This window comes from Mus caroli, unplaced genomic scaffold (genome assembly GCF_978045245.1).
Source record: "Mus caroli unplaced genomic scaffold, Mus_caroli_1 scaffold_12, whole genome shotgun sequence".
NCBI lineage: Eukaryota > Metazoa > Chordata > Mammalia > Rodentia > Muridae > Mus > Mus caroli.
The window spans coordinates 11,702,303-11,717,429 of NW_028227267.1; the positions used below are offsets into that span (position 1 = coordinate 11,702,303).

Genomic DNA, 15,127 nt, shown 5'->3' on the forward strand with positions numbered 1-15,127 from the left:
TCCTGGAGGCAAACTTCTGGGGCTCTGTGTCTTTGGGAACCCCAAGCTTATCATGTTCACTAGCAACAGGAGGGCCTTATACTCCTAAGGTAATTAGCTCAGGTCTTTCAACACAGCTGTGGGGAGGACTCCTACTCAGCATGAATGGCTTTTGTCTTACTATCACATCCCAACATCTTGAGGATGATCTATGTTCTTTGTTACAAGCTGGGCTCAAACTTGTATGCAAGACATCCAAACAGAATAATAGACACAGGCATGTTTCTCTTTTCCATGGTCAAATAGAGAAATGGGCTCTATCAATCCATATATTTGTCTTGTTAGGTTGCCTAGGTTGGATCAAACTCCTCCAAACCTCAGCCTCCTGATAAGCTAGAACTACAGCTTTGTGCCACCATTTCTAGTCAGTTATGCTTTTCTTTCTTCCAGGACTTTGTACGTGCCAGGCTACTACTCTACTACTGAGCTACATTCTCAGCCTTTTTATAAGGGAAATCGTCTATACAAACACACTGAACAGGGAAGTTATAATATGACACAATTACCATTCAACAGAAGAATTAAATACATGAAGAATCAAAACCCTCTGCATACCCCTTCCCACTTTTGTTTTTGAGACAGGATCTCACTATGTAGCCCTGGCTGGCCTAGAACTCTCTACATAGACCAGGCTGACCTCAAACTCTCAGAGATCCCCCCCCAACCCCCAGTGCTGGGATTTAACAAATGCACTACCACAACCAGCTGCATACCCTGGACTGTATGCCCCAGTTACAGCACACATACAGCCTGGCAACCACACAATTTGGTAGTGGTCATTCCCATGAACATATATGTATGTATTGGTTTTACATACACATGCAAATAAAACTTAACACAAACAGTATCACAGCAAATAGTCTTTCAGTTTGCTTCTTGGACCTACATCATGTTTTACAAAGCAGACTTAGAATAAATAAATGGGACGTAGACCCTCCAGACAATTGAATGGATCTGTCCCGGAAGGATGACGTGGGTGGTGTAAGAATCTATACTCAGAATAGGGTATAATTTTGTTTGTTGTTTGTTTTGGATTTTGTTTGTTTGTTTTTTGAGACAGGGTTTCTCTGTGTAGCCCTGGTTGTCCTGAAACTCCCTCTATAGACCAGGCTAGCCTCGACCTCAACAAGTCTGGGATTAAAGGGGTGAGACACCACCTCCAGCTCGGGGTACAATTTAAAACTTACTCATTGTTTATCTCCATGGTCTCCAACCACAGATAAAGGAGGAAACCACTGTAAATTACTAATTTAATCAGAGCTGCGTGGCTACCAGTCATGATGCATCAGAGATGTGGTTCTCCCCGCAGGTCCAGTCCTCCATCAGGTCTGAGCAGGTCAGGAGAAGGGCTTAGCATAAGTGCGCTCATGGTTACTTTCCACACGCTCAGCTGCTCATTTCCCCCTTTTGCTACAAGCAGAGAGGCCTCCTGCTGAGCAGAGGCAAGCTGGCTGCTACTTTATAACACTGTTTTGGGTTTATTTATGGTTACCTTCCATTTACTCAGTGATGTTGCTTTTCCATTATGATAGTGACACAAAGTCTCCTTTTCAATTACATCTGTTGTAAAAGTGAGTCAACTGCAGGCGGAAATAAAATTAAGTGAGGATGAAATGGACACCGCCATAGAATGTAAAAGTAGGAGGGGAGGTGGCTCCTTTACTGTCCGAGTGAGTCCAGGAGATGCTGGCCTCATTCTGTTCTTGTTTTTTTTTTTTACAGACACAAAAGTAAGGTCAGAGAAGGGGGTCCAAATGAACATAGAGATAGACCTGGGAATAAGAATAGCTAGCATGGAGCCGGCACTTGGGAGGCAGAGGCAGGTGGATTTCTGAGTTCGAGGCCAGCCTGGTCTACAGAGCGAGTTCCAGGACAGCCAGGGCTACACAGAGAAACCCTGTCTTGGAAAACAAAACAAAACAAAACAAAACAAAAAAACAAACCCCCCCACCCCTCCACCCCCGCCAAAAAAAAATACAAGAAAAGAAAGAATAGCTAGCCTGAGCCTTGGCTAAACAGCTGCCGATGCTATTGATATATTGACCTGCCCGAACTGGAGAAACAAAAGCCATTGTGCCCCGTTGACTGACTCATTCCTTCCTGTGCTTAAACAGATCTGCCTTCCTCACTCAAGAACCTTTACCAACTCTACCTTTGGGAAAAGGGCTGGATGTCCCCTGGGCACAGAAAAGAAAATGATGGCTATTATGTTGTCCTATCAGTCAGGAGTCTAACCTACCCATGGAATCAGCAGGCAAATGGAGGAAGCAAGACGCAAACTGCAGTCACTTCCCAGATCCACTCCTACATTAGAATCCACAGCCTCCTACGCCCATTCTGATCCAGCAACCTTCAGGGATCTTCAGGGTAGTTCCCGAGCATTACTGTTAAAGTACTATCATAAGCCTCGTAACACAAGGTTGGACTGTGCTAGGGTTAAGGGCATACCTAGGACAGTGAAAGTGTTGGTGCCAGGTGGCGCAGGCTGCCCTACAATGTCCCAGACAGAAGAGCCCGGATTAAAGGGAGAGAAAGTGATACCCAGGGCCAAGTCCTGGACCGCTAGTCTTCCATCCGGGTGCTGGGTGGAAACAGATGGCTCACTTTGCTACTTTGATCCACATGGAAGCATGCAAGGCAGTCAGCATGGCCTTGGGGTTGCAGAGACTGATACTGGAAAAACCTTCTTGTCTTTCTAGCTCCCTACTGCTCCTAATTTCCACTAAATCCTGACAAAACAGCCGGGGCTGCACCCAGGAATATAAAGCAGAACCAGTGCTATGGACAGAATCAGCTATCATTTCCTGGGTGCTTGCTAGGAGCCAGACACACCAACACGAGAGCTTTTCTACCCCATAACTACATGAGGGAGAATGTTGTGGGGGGAGGGTTGTCCCTCACTTCCTTTGTAGCCCAGACTGGCTTTTTGAATTCACCTGCCTCAGACTCTCAAATGCTACCTCCCTCCCCTCCCCCTTATGGTTGAGTCTGTGTTGCCCAGGCTGGTTTCATACACTCATGCTCAAATGAGCCTCCAAACCTCAGAAGCACCTGGGATTACAGATCACCTTGCCTGTCTGGAGAGCAGGAGAGAAACACTTCCTGTGGCCAGTCAGAGCCAACAAAAAGGTGATCAGCATGTTACAATGCTTTCAAAGGCCATCTCTTATACAGACAAGGCAAAAGCAAACATGCAAGAAAAGAGAGGGGGACGGCTCAGTCAAGAAAAGTGCTTGCCTCTAAAATATGGAGATCAGAGTTCAATCCCCAGCACCCATATAAAAAGCCGTCCTACCTGTGCCCCCCCCCACATAAGCACATACACACAGCATAAAAAGGAATAAATAAAACCTTTAAAAGAAGAAGGTTGTGAGATAGCTTAGCAGATAAAGGTGTTTGCCCATGCAAATCTTGCAACCCAAATTCAATCTCTAAGACCAAACTGTAGGAGAGAACCAATTCCCACAAGTTGTCCTCCAGCATCTCCTGAAGTGATGTGATGTGACAATGCATGTCTGCCCTGGCCAATCAAGTACTCAATCACACATGCAATAACAACAGATACATCCTTTAAAAAACAAAACAACAAACAAACAAAAAAACAAAGAAGGTTGGCGAGATGCCTGAGCAACTAAAGATGCCCACTGCCAAGCCTGAAGATGACTCAGATTCCATCTCTACAACATACATGGTGGGAAAAACCAGAACTACCCCCCAGAACTATCCTCTGACCTTTACACATGGAATGTGACTCACATACACATATACACATGTGCATACTCTCACACACGTACACACATACATGCTTTAAATTTGAAAAAAATGGGGGGGGATATTGCAAGAGACAAAAAGAATGGGTTAATGAAAGAAAAGGAGAAGAGCAAAGGAGCCAGTAGGGAAAAAAGATTTAAAAAGGAAAATGATTGTCCAAACTGTGGTGGTTTGAATGAGAATGTCCACCAAAACCTCGTATATTTGAATGCTTGGTCCCCACTTAGTAGAACTGTTTGGGAAGGATTAGGAGGTGTGGCCTGGGATGGGCTTTGAGATTTTAAAAGCTATACCATTCTCAGCTCTTTTGACCTCCTACATACAGATAAGATATTAACTTTCCTCTACTGTCCCAGCACCATGCCTGCTTGCCTGCTGCCATGCTCCTCACCAGACTCCAACCTTCTATAAATTACCTTGGTCATGGTGTCTCATCAATGAGAAAGTAACTAAAATACAAACTGATAAGAAAAGTAGAAGAATCTGTCAAGAGTACTTGGCATTGCCAGGAGTGGTGGCTTCTGCCTTTTATCTATGCCTTAGGAGGCTTGCCCCAAGTTTTGGACCTGCCTAGGCTACAGTGTGAGATGCTGTCTTTTTTTATTTTTTATTTTTTAAAAAGGCATTGGCCTTTAATCTCAGAACTTGGAAGGCAGAGGCAGGCAGATCTCTGAGTTTGAGGGCAGCGTGGTCTACAGGACAGGCAGAGCTACATAGTTAGATCTGTCTCCAAAAAACAAAAACAAACAAACAAAAACAAAGAACAAAACAACAACAACAAAAAGCAAAAGTGTCATCATTCTTTCTATCTTTAAGGCAAGACTGCCCAGAAGGCCAGAAAATGCCACTAAGCCAGATGGTGCCTAACCAACAGATAATCAAAAGCCCAGGTGACCTCTTCTCTTGATAACAGTCTCAGTCTCTCAGATTTGACCAATTCCTAGCCAGGATAAACCCTTCCTTGATAATGAGATTACTTCTTCCTCTAGCCTGAGGTGACCCTCACCAATGAGGGAAGGGTACGAGAAGATGGGGGATGGGTGTGATTTATGTGACATTTATGGTCCTCCAGGACCAGAGTGCTATTCCAGAGTGCTGTGACAGGGCAAACAAAGTACTTCTAATCAGAACACTCCAGAAACCCTGCCCCTGAGACTCCCAAGGAAGTGGCAGGGTCATTCTTACCCTATTGTCTTAAGCACTTGGAACGTGACTATGTCAGAAGTAGCTCTCATTCCATCTCCCTTGCCCCACTGGAAACAGAAATGGGAGATTCTGTGGGTCTGGTGTACGACTGGGAAAAGCTCCTCCATGAGAGTGTGAAGCCTTCGGGCCAGTATGGGACAATCTCTACAAGTCCCTAAGAGGGCAAGGGAAACCAACTAGGCTGTCCAACTCCATCCTGCCAGGGGACTTCTGAAACACAGTTTAAACTGTGGGTGTAGCTGAGTAACTAAAAACTAAACTGAATCTCTCTCTACTGGGCAGCTAAATATGAGACAAAAATTGCAACAGTTACCAAACATAATAACTGTTATTAACAGACCCTGGCAGTCCCAATAAAAGTTGGTCCTAAAAGCTTTTAAGACACAGGAAGTAGCTGGAACACCCCTGCTCCATGGTTGACCAAAACATATTCCTGAACCAAGAGACTTCCAAACCATAGTGAGGGGCAAGTAAGCCATCCAATGTTAATGCTGGTCCAAGCACAGTTAAAGCTCAAAGGGGAATCTGGTTACAAACACCAGTGTGAGCAATGACTGCACAAGAGAGTCCAGTCCACACTCATTCCTGAGAAAACCACCTCTCTCTCCTCCCTTACAACCAAAAGGAGACTGTATGCCAAACTCCCCGAAAGGAAGCAAAATAATTCACCCAAGTTCTTCACAGGTAAGAGCCATGCTTTTCTCTGTACTTAATTTTTGTTTCAAAATAAATAATTACAAATGTAAAAATTTTTAAATTATATTTATGTATGTAACCATTTATATGATTTTATTTATGTATGTAACATTTGTGTGAGTGTGTGTGCACATGTGTGCACGTACATGCATCATGTTGGGTATGTGGGAGAAGACAGAGGACAATTTGCAGGAGTTCTCCATCCTTCCAACATGTGGGTCCCAGGAACTGAACCCCAAACACTTTAACCCCCTAAGCTACCTCACCAGCCTACAAAAATGACCTTTCATTCAAAAACATGCTTGAGGCTGAAGAGACGGTTCAATAGTTAAGAATACTGACTGCTTTTCCAGAAGACCCAGGTTCAATTCCCAGCACCCACGTGGCAGCTCACAACTGTCTGTAACTCCAGTTTCAGGCGATCTGATGTCTACACATAGACAAACATGCAACACAGCCCTACTAGCCAGCTGGGTGCGCCTCGCTTTCCTTACTTCTATAAGGACATTATAACAATAATTGTCTTTCAAAGTTGCCATGAATGTCGGGCCAGTGGTGGCGCACGCCTTTAATCCCAGCACTCGGGAGGCAGAGGCAGGCGGATTTCTGAGTTCGAGGCCAGCCTGGTCTACAAAGTGAGTGCCAGGACAGCCAGGGCTACACAGAGAAACCCTGTCTCGAAAAAACCAAAAAAAACAAAACAAAACAAAAAAAAAACAATAATTGTCTTTCAAAGTTGCCATGAATGTCGGGCCAGTGGTGGTGCACGCCTTTAATCCCAGCACTTGGGAGGCAGAGGCAGGCAGATTTCTGAGTTTGAGGCCAGCCTGGTCTACAGAGTGAGTTCCAGGACAGCCAGGGCTATACAGAGGAACCCTGTCTCGAAAAAACAAAAACAAAACAAACAAATGGTTGCCCTGAGGTTTCCTTTAGCTATTGTTGGAAAGCCTTTAGAACAAGGCCTGGTTCTTTGCAGATACTCAATATACACACTCTCCTTCTCATGAAGCGGTTGCTGTGACTACCGGGATCTGAGCCTCAGTGGCTCACTATTAAGTTCATTGTCTGAGCTTCACTTGAGAAACCTTGCTTTCTAACAGCTGACTGTCAACTGTCAGTGACGAGAGGGTGAGCATGAAGGACTAAATCAAGTTCAACATCACAGATCCAAAAGTTGGGACTTTGGCTGGGACACCCACAGGTCACACTATACAATTGTTCCTGCTTTAGCAACAAGACGCAACAAACAAACAAATTACCAGCAAATCAATGCACTGGGCTTATTACTCAACCCATTGTGCTAGAAACTGTTTATTTACTCAGCACGTTATTTCTTAAGTGCCAAGCTCAGAGGTAAGATATATCCCTGGAACAATTACAACAGCAGAAGAGAGCAAGTCAGATGTTAGAGAGGGATACGGGTCCGGGAACCGGCTCTCTGTCTACTGAAGTAACAGCCTTGGAATATCAGAGAAAACACATAAAGACGACACACAGAGGATTGTAGAAAGAGAGGCATTGCTAGACGTAGAATGCTAGGCCCTTCCAGTAACAATCCCCCTGCCCCAGAGTCATCCCATCCCCAGGTGCCAGTTACCCTCCTTCAGCTGCTATTGAGGACCAGGACAAGCCACCCACGCATGCTTCTAAGCCAGGATCTACCTAGCTTCTGTATTCCTGATACTTCTGGGTCCTGCTTCCAGATGATCTGAAGCATCCCTGATCTTTCCACTGTGTTCTGTCTCTTTCTGAAGCAGTTTTCCCTTCTAAGCCAGGGAACTACCAAGTCACAGAGACCTGCATAGAAACAAGGTGTGTGGTACATCATAAGTTCAAGGTCGTCCTTAGTTACACACCAAGTATAAGGCCAGCCTGGGATACCCTGTCTCAAAAAATGTCTGACCCCGTTTCTAGCTGCCTTATTACCAATAGTAACTCTTCCATTTATTCTCCAAAAATGCTTGACAGACTGTGGGATGCCGAATCATTCTTGATTCCTTTGAATCTGTTAAGTCCCTCCAGGAACATGCAAAGAACTCGGAATGATTCACATAAGAACTGTGGTACCAACATGACAGAAACCAAACTGTTGGGGCTGGCTTGCAGAGGGCACAGAGGAACACTCAGAACCTTTCCTACCTCCACTTGCAAGGGAGGCCTGACTGTCCCAGTCACACTCAGCACAAGGTGGAAACAAACACCATTTCTTCTTTGTGGAAGGAAAGCCAACTGCTTGAGGGTTTTTTTTTTTCCATCTTAAAAATCTCAATTTATGTGTCACAGCAAATTTACATACTCCTTGCCACAAATCCCCACCCGTTTCCCTATATAGTGAGGGTGCCAACATTCCAAGCGAAGTTCCAAATAATTCCAACCTCATTGGTTGCCTTTCTATCAGAGAGGAAATTCCAGAAAAGTTGGCTGGCATGGCGAAATCCTTATGAAAATACCCAGTAAGGTGACCGGCCCATTTAGTCAAAAGAGCTTCAAATCTCCATGAGAAAGGGAATTCATGCCAGCATAAAGGGCCTTCAGAGACAGAGAACAGGAGTGCGGTGTAAAAACCCAGACCTTTCAACAAGCCAGCCCTGAACTACTCAGAAGGCTGAGCCCTGAATGAGCCTTCAGACCAGCTTCTCTGGGGGTGGAGAAGGCCACGGGCAACACAAGCTGAGCTTCAAGCACACAGCTTCCTTCCTGCTGGTGGCCTGCCTGAGGCCAGCGGAACAATGAACAGAAAGCCACTTGGTGGAACGGCAGGCAAGATAGGCCAGAGCCACACAAAGAAAAGACCACGGCCAGACCTGTGCTGAGAGGAACACTGTACTCCCCAGAAAACACCTTCCCCTGGTTAATGTTTAAAGGTAGCAGAAGAAAGGGATGTAGGCGAGGTCATTTCCAACATAGCGCAGCTGGGCCAATGTCCACCAGTGCTCTGCTGACACAGCCAGCTCGACACATCCCCCACCTCGGTCCACACTTGCTTTATGGCAAGACAGGAGCCATAAGGGATTCCTGGGAAGGCTCCTTCCCCACCTCTGGCTTCTAGGCCTCACAACACAAGGCCCCAAACAGCTGCCTCAAAGCAAACAAGTTTTTGCTGTTCCCCACTGTGAACCAAAGGCAAAGGATTCACAGAAATATCTAAAGACACTGTGGAAAGCACGCTCCACACACAATCAATGTTCTCTGGTGTGGTGGCAGGTAAGGCAAATGTGCACAAAGGTGGGTCAGGAAATGTCATTCTCTCCCTACCTCCCGTAACTAGGGATTGAACCTAGGTCTCACGTATTCTAGCACTGATCGCTATCCTTGTCCACACCCCACCAAACCTACTTTTTTCCACTTCATGCTGAGACAGGATCCCACTAAACTGTACAAGCTGGCCTTGAACCTGTGATGCTCAGCCTCCTGAGCAGCTGAAGCTGTGTCATGAAGGTCAGCTTGTAGCAGAAAATGTTAGTGTTGCATTAATCAGGCACAAACCAGTAAAGGCTGAAGCAAAACAAAACAAGAAATAAAGCAAACACCAACCAATCAAGGAGAAAGTCTCTCCCATAACCCCTTTCTACAATAGACCCATTTATCTGGCCGTGTACAGTCTGACATGAAAACACTTGACTCTCAAAGTAAGCTCTTGACCCTGCGACAGGAGTCATCCACAAAGTCCATAGGACAAAACCGCATACTTGAATTATGGCCCCCACCCCAATAAAAAGAAGAAAGGAAAACAATTCATATATAATGTCTTAAGTCAGTTTACAGTTTTGCATTGGGTCACATTCATAGCCACGCTGGGGAACAAGTGACTTCTGGTGAGACATAAATTGCTGTCTGTACCACACCTGACTTATAAAGGGAGGTGGGTTTCAGCCTTACCTTTCTCATCCATAAAATGCAAAGATACAACACTCAGAAGGTGGAAACAGGAGGATCACAAGTTTGAGAACAGTCTGCACTGTAAAGTGAGAGCCTATCTCAAAAAATAATAAAGCATTAGAGGGTTTGCAATAAGGCAGAAGAGATAAGAATTGCACAGACCAATGCTTAGCAGACAGAAGGCATGAAAACACTTGGTGTTATAGGAGAGGCCAAGGGTGCACAGCTCAACATTGAGCACAGCAAAGGCAGGAAGGAGGCAGAGCTGGTTCCAAGAACCAGACAAATAAACAGAACCACTCTGCTGTCCCTGCCAAGGTTTCTACCTGAACTACTCAGAAAAATCAGGTTCTGAGGGTGGGGGAGGAGAATCGGTCAGCCACTGCGAGTACAGTGCAGCTTCGTCACCAGGGTCAAGGGCCAAGCTATGTTCCTGCTAACAGTAGAGAAGAATCTGGCCAAGGACGTTCTAGAGTGTGGGGACCGGCAGAAGGAGGATGAGTGGCAGCAGCGGTTCTGGGGTGACCTTTGCCACTGAATACAGGCAAAGCAAAAGTCTTATACAATTACTTTATAACAGTCTGTAGAAGTGATATAACAATTATCATTTATCAAAGAAAAGCACTAAAGGCAAATGCTAGCAGGTAGTGCCTACAATTTCAGTGATTTGAAGGCCGAAGCCTGCCTGAGCTGTTGTCTCAATAACAATCTAAAAAAACATACTGACGATGTGGAATCTTATACAGAGCTCCGGTTTTCCCAGCTCCAATTGTCATGCCAAGCAACACAACTAAAATAACCAGCACCCCCTTCTTTAGCTCCAATACCCACCCTCACTTGCCATTTTGGCACCATAGCCTACAGAGAACCACCTGGTGTGTTAATCATCTTTCCCAGGAAATGCTCTCCCTAGGTCATGGACTCAGTGTCCCATGAAAAGCACAAGTTCCACCGCAAGGCCTCTGAAGAAATGCCATTGCTCATTATATGATGAACCCGAGTCTACTCTGCTCATTGGCACACTCGGTCAGTAACTAGTTACATGAATAATATAAGAGCTGATTTCTAGTAGAATATCATGCATGGCAACTGTAATCATTATTAAAGTAGGAATGGTACCCATTTAGGTTGAAATGGCTCATTCCATCAGGCTTAAGGCGGGGTTCTAATTCAGATCTAGCTTCTTAGAATAATAAAAGAGTAAAGTTAAACATAAAACAATAAAATAGATGAAGTAAAAGAGAAAATCCAAGACACTAAGGGGATAGCATGTTAGTAGAGTGGTTGTCTGGCATACAAAAGGCTCTGTATAGATTTCAAATTGGAAAGAAGAGGCGACATTATCTGCAATTCCAAGGCTAGCCTAGGCTACATGAGACTCGTAACAAACAAAAAATATTAACAATGAACATATTAACATCATTGTGTGTGTGTGTGTGTGTGTGTGTGTATGAACGGCGGGGTCTCATGTAGCCCAGAGTAAGTTCAGATCTGCCATGTAGTTGAAGATGACCTCAAATTTTTGACCATCTTGCCTCTACTTTACCAAGTCCTGGAATTACAGGTGTGTGCCACCATGACAGGTTCACTCAGTTCTGGGGTTCAAATTCTGGGCTCTGCATATCCTAGGCAAGAATTCTTCCAATTGAGCTCCAGGTCCAGCCTAGTCAGATTTCCACTCCCTGCCACAACTCTATATGGACTACTTATTACTTTCCTTCATTTTGCAGATAGAAAAGCCATGGCTTAGAAAAATTAAAGCAACACACTAGAGCTGTTATGGAGCAGAGTGAGAGCATTACAATCCAAGCAGTCTAGCTCTTGAGTCCATGCCTGGTCAACAGGCCTAGAACCTGCTGATTCTATGTATACAGAAAGTAAGATGTCTAGAATCCCTTGCCATGGTCTAAAAGCTTGTGGTTTGAACACTGTCAGCAGCCCACTTTGTGATGCCTGCTCACAGGGCAGAACCTGGACCCGTGTGTCAGGGAGTGCCTAAAGACATACTTGGCTCCATATAAAAGTCCTTCTTCCCACAGACCCTCCAAGAATGAAGGCAGCCACTCACTGGCATGCTGGCTCCACCATTGTTAAAGCTTAGCAGAGGCCCAGCAGCCACCATCTGGAAGTGATTTGGCCCAGAGATTCCTGAACGGGGTGGGAGGTTGGAATGACAGGCGCCTGGAGCTCCTGTCCAGCTCAGAAACAAAGCTGGTGTGAATGGGTCCTGGGGGCAGCCAGAACACAGCAGGGTCATCCCCTTCCAAGAAGCAGACACCCTCTAAGCAGCTCCCCACTCTATTTTAGCAAGTAGGATCAACATTAGCCAGCTGAACTGGCCTCCCAGAGCGCTGCTTGCAGCTTCAGTCCAGTGTGCACACCCTTCCAGCCCAACTCGAGATAATCTCAGAGTAGCCTGTCTAGTTAACAAGCACTCACAGAGCACTTGCTATGTACCCTGAACTACTCCAGGCACTTCAAACAATAGTTTTGTTTTGTTTTGTTTTTGATTGTTTGAGTGCTTTGCTTGCATACGTGTGTGTGTGTGTGCCTAGTGCCTGGAACTGGATTTACAGAGAGTTGTGAGACATCACATGTGTGCTGAGAACTGAACTCCGATCCTCTGCAAGAACAGCAAGTGTTCTTAGCTACTAAGCCAACTCTCTCCAGTCCCTGTTTCAGTCACTTTTAGGAATATTAACTTTTTTTGCAAGCAAAAGATATGTAAAATTATCCTTGTAACAACTTTTCTATGGTGTTATTTATTATTTCTATTTCAGCAATTAGACAACAGAGGTGTAGAAAAGTTTTAATAGTTACTTTGTGGCAAGAGAGAATTGACCGACCCCCTTTGCCCTTAGTATACCTCACAGTAATGGGTGGTCTTGTTGCAAATGACCCTGAATTTGTCAATTCTAACAAATTGAGATTTTGCTACATAAGTACTCTCTGTGACTCTTAGATTTCATGGTCCAAAAGAACACAGTGGCTTTTGCTTGCTAGTTCATAAGGAATCACAAATGGGAACTGCATCAGACTAGTGATGAGGAGAGAAAAGGAAGGAGATGCTAGTGGCATGGTGAGCCATCCAGGGACCCAAAGGCTTAGGAACTCACACTAACAGTGCCTAGGTTGACCCTGTGCAGGTAAAGCTAAGCAAGCAATCAGCATCAGCTGCATCTTGTAAACGGGGAAGAAGAAAATCCTTTTCCAGAGGACCAAACCATAATAGATTACCCAAATTTCTAGCAGCCTCAATTGTCATTCTTGGGCTTGGAGACTTCTTTTCTTTCCAAAGTAAGCTGGGCTGCCCAAAAGTCAGAAAGATTTGTGGAGAAAACAAGTAAATAATACTGCCAACTCCTAACAAAAACCCTGTAACCAGGCAGGCTGAGCCTCTCTGCGAACTGCTCAAGACATAGGAAACTAAATAAAACTCTCAATGTTGGGATAGCGCCTAGGGTGGGACCAACTTCTGATAAACCACAAATGTGAGCAAACAAATAGCCATGGCTGTCTTTCAGAAGTTATTGGCAGATATGTCACTGGCCTCTAGCAGCTGCTGACCATCTCATGTCTCACAGCTGGGCTTACGGACATGATTCTAAAGGTTCTCACAATGTAACTGCTGGGCGTTAGCCACGGTGTACAGCGATGCTCTGAATTCATCCAATAAGCATCCCCGGTTATAGAGTAAAACATGAGCCCCTGGAGAACAAGAATGCTCAATAAAATGCCACCAATGGAGACAGCAGCTATTCCTCAAGGGTCAACCAACCGCAAGACAAAACACCTCCTGACAGTTACAACCTTTAATCCCAGGAGATGTCATCACAGCCCAGAGGATTAATCTTGCCTCTCATCAAAGACCCCCATGATCCCTACCTACTGCATCTGAGGCTAAGGTTCAGACCATGGCTATCCAGCTTCAACACCCTGGAACTGCAACGTGTAAGTAAGCTATATCAACCCTTCTATGCAGGGAAGAGGAAGGGAGGCTGTATTGGCTCTCTGACACTAGAAAGAAATCCACTCGAAGTTCAAATTCAATAGCTTGGCTATCATGCATTCTGGGCTCCGTGGGCTTCCTAGCCCCGTTGCCTCTAGAATTTGGTTCATTTCTGTTTCCTGTCTTTTTAAGTAGGAAACACTAATACTAACAACATCATTAGCAACAGCAACTGCTTTCTAAGTAACATGTGGCCGCCTAGGACAGAACTCAACCCCTGCCTGACCCTCTAGGGGACTGTTAGAGAAGATCATTATCAGAAGGACATTAATTGATATCAATTGATTATCCTGGCTATTCAATGGGACCATTCAACAGAACATACAGTGGGTGGCCCTAATAAAAAGTGTCATGGCAAGCACAAGACAACACAAGTGAACCAAGGTCCAAGCCAGATGACATTTTTTTGGGCTGGTCATTACCTATGACATCTATCCCTAGGCCTAGGCTCCATTTCCTCCTGCAGCAGTCTGGGCCCCTGGCAAGATGGATAGGTCTCCAGAGGCTGGAAAACCTGTTTGCTAAGAGATCTTTCTGGAAAGCAACTAGGGAGGCTAGGGAGGAGTTGTATGTGGCCACACCCTCTAACCTAGGAATACTACTCCGGGGAATACGATCCAAGAAGTATTTTAAAGGGACAAATCAAACTACAACTTGTGAAGGGCTACTGACACAAGCTGGCCATGGGTAACAGATGAATGGAAGGTAACTGTGAGATGTTAGACAATGGGGGGCTCAGGCCTCAGCAGGTTCGAGTGGAAATCATGAGGACCAATTAGAAAACTGTGAGGGACCACCAGGCAAGGCCAGAATGAGACCCACAAGCTTGGAGGAGCAGCCCACGAGTAACAGCTAGTAAATTAGGAAGTGCTTGATTTTCTGGGGCTGTGATTTCTTTTCTCTTTCTTTCTTTCTCTCTCTCTCTCTTTCTTCTTCTTCTTCTTCTTCTTCTTCTTCTTCTTCTTCTTCTTCAGCAATTCTGTCATGTTTAACTCCTGGTTTAATTTAATTTTCTTTGTTGAGTTAATGAAATACATATAGCATAAACAATGGATGAAGGCAAGTCCAGCTCAGCCAGGCAGGCTTTGAAAATCATTCTTCATAGGAAAGTAGAGTTCCTGTAGAATTCTGAGGTCCTCCCTCCTCAATATAAAAGATGCCCCCCCCCCATGTGATGCACCCCTGGCAGCTTCCTCCATTGAGAAGCCACCCCTGGGAGGGAGAGCTTGCTGGGAGGCAGGCTGGTAGCTAGCAGCCTGGCCCCAGGAAGTAGCAAGCCATCTACCTGCCAGCACAGGTGTGGGGAAAGTCCAGGGCGAGGCCAGGAGGAGGCTCAGTCCAGAGGGAACCCCTTTACACTAGAGAAAGTCCCAGAAGCCACACCCACCTTCCTTCCTTTCTGTCACTGGAGTCACTGGAATGGCCTTGCTTCCTCAGGAAGAAACCCCAGTCCTAAGAATCCCTTTCACGAAGTGCACACATCCTCTACATAATACTTTGCACACCCACTGTGTACAAAAAAAAAAC

General features: G+C 45.3%; 1 protein-coding gene across 4 annotated transcripts in view; it reads right to left on the reverse strand.

The window, feature by feature from the left end:
• Flnb (filamin B) overlaps positions 1 to 15,127 on the reverse strand; it is a 134,277-nt gene that overhangs the window by 117,665 nt on the left and 1,485 nt on the right. Inside the window, exon 1 of one of the 4 annotated variants that reach the window (XM_085828384.1) lies at positions 9,592 to 9,609. The exons of the other annotated variants lie outside the window; for them this stretch is intronic. Coding sequence (XP_085684510.1) covers positions 9,592 to 9,604 — 13 coding nt within the window. The 5' untranslated portion in view covers positions 9,605 to 9,609. Of the gene's footprint in view, positions 1 to 9,591; positions 9,610 to 15,127 lie in introns of those variants that run through there. 4 annotated transcript variants of the gene reach the window in all.